Raw genomic sequence first — 8630 nt, 5'->3', positions numbered from 1 at the left:
TCCAGCCCCTCCCAGGCACAAATAAGTCTGTGAAACAAAAGCTTTTATCACATAGGAATAGACTCCCCAAGCTGGGTTCTCTGCCCTCCAGGGTGAAGATGAGAGAGATGGTGGAATCTGCCAGCTGGGGCATCAGGTCAAAGCTGAGGATACTAGCTGGGGTGATTGCTCGTCTATTATCTATCTCTTAGGTATATGCTATAGCCAACGGGGGAAACGGAAATACTAGGGGAAATGGACAAAGCGCAGGAAGTCTTTCTTGGGTTCCCATCTGCAGCATGAATAACCCTCTGCCATGTCAAGTCATCAGGGTGTGGCCCAACAAGGTAGAAGATGTGGCATTTACACTCTGGGATGCTATATGGCTTTACTAGGTCCTGAGAACAAGAGAGAGACTGCCTTTCATCAGCTTAAAAAGAATCACACACTCCCCACTGCTCAGCCCACAGAAGAAACGTCCGCCTCTGTTCCTTCACTACCAACAATGAGGGCAGGGCAGGATCTGGGCCAGTGGCATCTCCACAAAGCACCCAGTATATAGAGGATTGGTACTTTTTGGGGATGCACCAGTGGGCAAGTGTGTTTGGCATACGGTAAGCCTGTCGTGGATCCTATCTTAGCTACTTAAGCATCAATGTGTCACATCAGTACCATAGCACAGACACTGGGGGTGGTATAAACTTGAGTCAGGCTCTTGTGAGTATTGTGCCGTCTACCCCAAGAGGCTCCAGACTGGCATCCAGAAGCCATGCAAGTTGAGCTTTACAGATTTGGGTGTTTTACCCTAGAGTCCAGCAATTTCTCCTGCTTTCAAAAATAAGGAAAAACAAAAAAGCAAAAACCTGGGGGTTCAGAAAAGACAAGGCCTTCTTTTCCCCAAAGCCATTATGAATCAGAAAAGACAGGTTCTTGCCTGGTTGACAGTAGGGAGACAACATAGCTCTCACTCCTCAAAACTACAGCATGGTTTCTGCCTTTTCTGTGTATGAGAGAGGATCATCTGCTAGTCCTGCAGGCCTGAGACAGAGGGAGGGAGGGAGGAAGAAGGGATGGAGGAGATGAGCATTAACACCAGTTATGAGCCAGGTACTGTGCTAAGTGCTTTATGAATATTATTACATTTGGTCTTCACAACCTTGGGAGGTGGGTGCTATTATCATCATCTTTATTTCTGAGGCAGCAGTTCTGTGTCTTGCTCACAACATAGCTAGTAAAGTGTCTAAGGCTGGTCTTAGGAACCCGGCTCTAGGCCTACCTCTCTACCCTGCCATCTAAGCGTCAGTTGGTAGGCATGGCATCTAGGTAATCCCACAGAGGGGGAGAATAGATTTCTGAGACCAGAAGTTAGTACCAATAATTCTTTCAAAAGCACCAAAAACTATTTCAGTCCCAATGAATACCCAGAGAGTACAGACGGGAGGTTTTTTTGAAAGGCTGCGGATGCAAGGCAGCGTAGTGCAGCAAAATCAGACCAGGACTGGGATTCGTGGGAGCCAAATTCAGTTCCTGAATACCCTCAATACCTGTGTGACTTTGAGCCAGTCACTTCACACTTCTGAACCTCAGCTTTGTTGTTTAGCCATTTTTTCAGTTGTGTCTGACCCTTTGTGACACTTTTGGGGGGGTTTTCTTGGCAGAGATACTGGAGTGGTCATTTTACTGATGAGGAAACAAACAGGGCAAAGTCATCTGCCATGGGGCATCCAGCTAAGTAAGTGTTTGAGGCTGGATTTGAACCCATGGAGAAGAGTCTTCCTGACTCCACGTTCAGCACTCTGTCCACTGTGTCTTCTAGCTGCCCCCTAGGGCGTGGCTTCACCTATGAAATGATTCCATTACCTCTCATTTCCCTCCCAAATCTAAAAGCCTAAGTCAGCTTCTCTCTCATTTCTTTTCCTTTTTTTTTGCGGGGCCATGAGGGTTAAGTGACTTGTCCAGAGTCACACAGCTAATAAGTGTCAAGTGTCTGAGGCTGGATTTGAACTCATGTCCTCCTGAATCCAGGGCCGGTGCTCTAACCACTGTACCACCCAGTTGTCCCTCCTCTCTCTTCAACTGAAAAAGCATCCAGATTTTGGGGGGGACAGGGTCTAAATAGCAAAGGCTGAATTCCAAAACTTAGGTCTGGCAGTTTCATCAAGATGATACATAAATGAATACAATAATGCCTCCAGAGGTGATCCTTTCAGACCCAGAGCCCCCTCAGCCACAGGCCTCCATCACTACACTCCATCTCCCACTCTGGGCACGTTCACTGGCTGTCACCCATGACCAGAAGTCTCTCATCTCCACCTTCTGGCTTCTTCCAAGTCTCGAGGTCCCCCTTTCTGCCAGAAGCCTTTCACAGTCCTTCCTTTTTGTTCCTTCCCTCTGAGATGACTCTCAGCATATCCTGTCTAGAGCTTGTTTGCCGATTCTTGTTTGTATTCTTTTGCCTTTCATCGTGGCTCCATCCTTTAGCACATGGCCTGGCAGAGTGGGAGCTTAATGCTTGTTGGCTTCAAAAGTGTCACTTCCTGAAGCTCATCATTTCCATCCTTTGTCTCAGCCTGGGTGCCTTGGATCTAGGATCCATTCAACATATGAGGAATATGCTTCTCTCCTCCCTAGGACATTGAGGGAAAGCCAAAGTAACATTTTCCATGCGAATGCATGCACTTTTTAGAGGCTCTCAGATGCCTCAACCATTTTGGGGGAACTACCAAAAAACTACCAAAGATGGCAAAAGGATCAAGGTTTGGGTGAAGACAAGAAAAGGAAAGGAAAAGGGGGTAGAGAGTGGAAGGAGTGAAAGTGAGGTGGGGGGGGGCGGCTAGGTGGCACAGTGGATAAAGTACTGGCCCTGGATTCAGGAGTACCTGAGTTCAAATCCAGCCTCAGACACTTACTAGCTATGTGACCCTGGGCAAGCCACTTAACCCCCATTGCCCCGCAAAAGCAAAAACAAAAACAAAAAAAGAAAGTGAAGTGGGAATTTCGGCATGTGGGAAGGAGGCAGCATAGTGTCCAAAAAACCCATCCAAACCAGATGTTTCTGTATTAAACGTAGTTCACAGTACCCTCTAGTGTTGAGTGGCAGCAAATGCTGAGGTCTAAAGAAGAAAACTAGAAATACCGTCTCTCTGAAAAGAAATTCAGTTAGGCAGACAGTCTCCCTGAACGCATCCATCTTCCCAAAGTCCCTGTACTCCAGAAGTCATCCCTTGACATAATCTGGGACCATTTTCTGGTCAGAGCACTCACTACACTCTCCTTGGGAGTCTGAACGGCTGCTGGGTCGGGAGGTTTCACCTTCTCAGTAAGGTCTGGGCTAAAACCAAGAAAGGGCACTCTGCCCAGCTGAACCAAATTTAGCATGAGGGTCAGGCCACTATACTTTAGAAAAGGTCCAATGGAAAAATGATATAGGTCTTTCTTGAACTGACTGCTAACAGCTCATACTGTAACACACATACTCCCAGACCAGTCTATTCATCTGCCTCAGACTCATCCCCTTTAAATAGCAATATGTGTTCTGAGATCAAGACTCAAATACACAGAGCTGCCTCTTCAAACAGACTTATGAGGACGGCCTTTTGGAATCCAGTTCCCAAGAGAAAACACAGGGGCTTGTCAGCTGAGCTTATTGATCAAGGTCCAGCCAAATGCCAAGGTATATACATTTTATTTAAAAAAGTTTACAATTCTTTCATTATACACAACTATTTGAGAGGTTATAGTCTTAGAGAAGAGGCATTCGTCCTGTTGACAGATGTGCCCACTACATCATCACAATGCAAGAAAAAAAAAAGGTGGGGAGGGGGAAGGAGAAAAAAAAAAAGATAAAAAATCTTAGACTCCAATGAAGGGCTTGGAAGCCCCTTTCATCTCTTCAAGTATCACACAATATGTACCAAATACAGTCAGTAAATGATGGCCATTTCCCATGATGCCTACAGACCTGCCAAAGGTTCTGCTCTACTGAGGCAAGCCCAAAAGCAGGTCCCTGCCCTCAAGTGGCATATAGTGATGGTGGAGAATCCTCACATAGCAAAATGCTGCTCATTATTTCCACATCCCCTGAAACACCCTTCTATAAGACAGACTCCAGTGAGAAATCCATTGCCTTCCAGAATCCTCTGTGAATGTTCCACATGACCAGGGGGAAAATGAACATGGGTTAAGATGAGGGAAATGCTTGCTGCCCTCCTATAAATCTGAACTAAGTTGATTTCAGGGAACTGGTTTCAGGGTGCTGATTAAAAAACACACACGACGCGCGCACACACGCACACAACACACAAACCCTGCTAACTTTGCTCAGTGATTTTTTTTGCCTTTTTAACCTTACTGGATGAGTCCATGAGACTCACAAGGTTCACAGACCATTTTAGTCAAGTTAGAAGTCAATTCCTGAACTGTGGCTAGAAATCTCACCCATAAGGATTAACAGAGGCTGCTGCCTCCTTTTACTTTTTTTTCCAGTCATCACAAGTAGGAGGCTTAATACAAATCAAACATGGGACACAAAACAGAATTGAGAGGTTCCTGGAATTTGTTGAGATTAAACTCCCTTTCTGAAGTTAAACACTTCTCTGAGTTTATATCAACCTGTTGGCAATTAGAAAAGCTTATTTTTAAGTGGAAAGAAAATTGTTAGGTCCTGGCCAGATATGGCAACTTCTGATGATCATCCATCTCCAAGGTATAAGATGCCAGGGTGACCTCAAAGCGGGGTAGGTGGGGGAGGGGGACACTCAAGGACACAAACCAAAGTGCCTGTTTCTAGGTCATCTACTACTACCCACACTAGCCTCTAACAAGGCTCTGGTGTTCAAGAATCCATTGAGTGCCAGTAGAGAGCGGATCGAATGCTGCTGGGTGAAGACTATCTTGCTTGTTGGTATTTGGCCAGAGCTTAAGATCAGTCATATGAACAGGGGCAGAGAATGGCATGGTGCTATAAAACCACAAGATAGGATTTCAGAAAGTACAGGTACTGCTTGAACTGAAAAAAGAAAAGCAAATTGCCATTGCTATTTATTTGCCTAAATACCTGTAGCCAGTCTTCTTTGGGGATACTGGTTACTAGTCTCAGCAGCAGGAGGCGGAAACCAGGTATGGTTTGGATTATAGACAGAGCTGGTTAGTGTAGGAAAAATCTAATTTGGCTTACTCTCCCAGCCATGGGGGGGGGGGGGGGGGAAGAGGAGAGAGAGAGAATGGAAGGAGGCACTGGATTCCTTTGAAATACAGAGAGCTCCTCTACTACTTGGGGTCAACTATGGACCTCATTACCTACCGGAACCTCCTTCAGTTTTAACAGAAGGGGCAAAGATTGGGCACAAGAAATGCTAATCAGGGGGTCTTGTTTGACGTGTAGAAAACCAGTTTCCACATAAAAAGAAAATGTCCCATCTAGAGTCAAGAAAACATGCACAGATCCACAGCTAGTCCCTCAGAAAGGATTAATGTGTATAGCCTGGAAGGACACCGTGTCATTTGTTTAGCAATGGCAAGAGGCTCTGAAAGCTAACAGACACACCTGCACAAGCTCGAATACACACACACACACACACACACACACACACACACACACACACACACGCACACGCAATGCTCAGATTGGCTTACGGTCTCCAGAACGAGTCTCACTTTATGAGAGCACCCTGTACTATAAAAACCTCTGATGCTGGTGCTTTAGAGTAGAAGGAATTGTTGGCTTGTCTGTTTAATTAAAGAAATGGGCCTTGGTCATGGAGACAAGATGTACACGGGTTCACATGCCCCCAAAACCTGGTTATGGACTGGCAACCTGGTTATTAACTAGATTAAAAACAATAGTTACCTGGAAATAAATTTAAGGTAATTAGAACACTATTGTTTATACAATATTGAAAAAATACAATTTTTTATTGTTTTAACTGAAATCACCACCCCAGCACTTGAAGCCTACCCCTAAATAGCACCTACAGTAAAGGTTATAGCACAAGCAAACTGCTAATTCAGCAGGTAAGCAAGTTAGACAGTGCCAGCAGAGATACCCTCCCTCCCCCAAAGTAATGAGAATACAACGTGCTAGATAAGAGTTAAAGTACACCATTACAGGTTAAATAGTTAATACTACCCTTCCAACAAGCCACAAATGCTAGATAGAGAACTTCAGCACGGTAACTAACCACAGCCCTACATAACTGCACTTTTTTTATTTTAAGGAAATAAAAAGGAAAGAAAACCTTTTGCGTCATGCCCGTAATTAATGTAAAATAAATTCGTTGTATGTCTTTTTATTTAGGAAAATAATCATGCTAAAGCAAGTTGTACTTTATATAGATTTTTCAAAGGAAAAGAGATTGATTGTGCTTTTTGAATTAAAAAAAAAAAGATAGGCTATCTTCCAACCTCATTGACTCAAACCTTGTGGAACTTCTAAATTTAAAAATGCATTTCAGAATTTTTTTTTTTAATCTACCAAATGAGCCCTGTGGAACATTCAAAACATTCTTTTTTAAAGTGTCTTGAAATTGGCTAATTCTGCCACAGTCCTTACTGGTTGCACACACCAAAAAAAAAAAAAAGAAGAAGAAGAAGGAGGAGGAGGAGGAGGAGGAGGAGAAGAAGAAGAAGAAGAATCATCAAAACATTTCTGGCTGTCTAAATAATCTTCACAAAACTCCCTAAAATACAGCAGGCAATATTTAAGATCTGAAAGAAACTTTGTAGGCAACCTCTGGACATGTAGCTTACTGAGTTTACATCTGATTGGCGGGCATTTTAAAGTGTCTAATTCCCTCTTAATATTAACAGGGGGGAAAAAAAATCCACCTTCAAAACCTGTTCTACTACATCAGAAGATATTTCATTCTCCTCCCCCCTTTTCCCTCCCTCCCCCTTCATAAGAGTCCTTCAACTATATCTGAAGAAAGTTGCACTTGTTTTCCCCATGTATAATCACTTTGGGTGGAATAACCTTTATTTGCTCAAATTTGTCTTCTGTTAGAATTCTGAATGTGTGTTGGGGTCTGCAATATCCTCTCCCCCTCCTAGGAGCAGACAGTAAACCAAGCCGCTGCCAAGGGGTGGCAGAAGAAGGGGGGAAAAAAAAGACAACAGATGAAATGAGAGTGCCGAAGTATTCGTGGCCATTGGCCCAGTCTTCCCAGGTCTAATGCTCAGCATAATGACTCGCTTTGATGATGAGAGACCCTCTCCTGGTAGATGAAGGTACAAAGTATATCTAAACACAGTTCAAGCACGAAAGAGCAAGGTTAAAGCTCTCAGTCAAGGGTAGCAGTCTCAAACTGGCAAAGAAGTAGAGTCTAATTTTGCATGTGCTCTGAATGAACTGAAGCACTATCCGTGTCATTTCCCTCCTCTTCCCCCTCTGCCCACAAAAGGGATGGGGCTCAGAATCCAGACCAAGAAAATGAGTCAAGTCCAGAAAAAGGATTTCAAAAGGTCCCCAAAGCAAATACACCCGTGGTTGCAGGGCCCTGTAGCTTGAAGGGCAGGAATCCACATATAAAAAAGTACTTAAAATCCAAGTCAAAACACCCTCCTTTAAGCGTCAATACTCCAGATAGACAGCTCCCTGTGCTCGGGTTACGGTGTCTCCAACATTAATGGAAAGGAGCAGCACTGCTACTGGGTTGTTGGCTCTCTAAGCACGCTCACATCAGGCCTTCTCCCTCCCCAAGTCTTTCCTCTTTACTTTGAACAAGCTCTAGTCTATCTTAATGTCCAAGGGTGGGTTGGTTTGGTTTGGTTTGGTTTGTTTCTTTGGAACCACCAATAAAGGAAGCAGTATTGTTTTGTCTTCACGTCTACCTATCAGAGCAGCTATTTCGTTGACAGCTCAGTAGCGTACAAGTTGACTTGGCCAAATGGACTTATGAATGCATGCATTCGGGCTGCATATTGCTACCAAAATGGAATGTGGGAATATGCTATGCACCTCAGGTTGAGAAATGACCAAGAAATCAAGATCTAAAGGGTGATATATAATATATATATATCAATGCTATTATTCATAAAAACCTTGTTTAGTAATAAAAAAAATTGCTTTGTTTAAATATGAATATTATAGTCTGCTTCTCATGGTTAGGAAATAATAGTCTTTCTGAAAAGCAGGTAGCCTTTTCTACTACAACTCCATGTCTTGCGCCTCGTCTTCCGAAAAGTCAGACATAGAACTCTCCGACGAGCTGTCTCCAGTGCCCTCTTCCTGTTCCTTCAGTGCTTCTTCTGTTGCATATTTCTGAATGTATTCTGCAGAGGGGACAAGAGACAGGAGGCACAGTAAGCAAGTGTGGAGACACCTACTAGAGAGCAGAACCTTAGCTCTGTCTCAGGTACTCATCCCTAGAGGAGGCAGGCCCACATAACAGCAAGACCAAGGGGTCTAGAAGCCCTGGTTTCGTGTCCCAGGTCTGGTACTTGTTGTCCGAGGGTCCTCACGAGGTCACAGTTTCCTCTTCGGTACAGCAAGAAGACTGGATTACATGGCCTTTGGGGAAAGGTTCCTTCTAGATTTAATGCCAAGCAGGTATGCTGTCATGTCACCTCCCCTTGCCAGCATCTTGGAGCACTTAACAGACCCCCTGAAAACAAGATTATAGACCACATCTAGAGTCCAAACTACTTGGATAGGA

At 44.1% G+C, this 8630-nt stretch overlaps 1 protein-coding gene across 1 annotated transcript in view; it reads right to left on the bottom strand.

The window, feature by feature from the left end:
• Positions 1 to 3647: 3647 nt before the first annotated feature.
• Positions 3648 to 8630, bottom strand: part of UBE2H (ubiquitin conjugating enzyme E2 H) — a 131666-nt gene continuing 126683 nt past the window's right edge. Inside the window, exon 7 of the mRNA XM_043965162.1 lies at positions 3648 to 8247. Within this exon, the coding sequence (XP_043821097.1) occupies positions 8123 to 8247 (125 nt within the window). The 3' untranslated portion in view covers positions 3648 to 8122. The remainder of the gene's footprint in view (positions 8248 to 8630) is intronic.

Source organism: Dromiciops gliroides, chromosome 5 (genome assembly GCF_019393635.1).
Source record: "Dromiciops gliroides isolate mDroGli1 chromosome 5, mDroGli1.pri, whole genome shotgun sequence".
Lineage (NCBI taxonomy): Eukaryota > Metazoa > Chordata > Mammalia > Microbiotheria > Microbiotheriidae > Dromiciops > Dromiciops gliroides.
The sequence above is the reverse complement of the archived record's forward strand: the minus strand, read 5'-3'. Positions and strand labels throughout refer to the sequence as shown.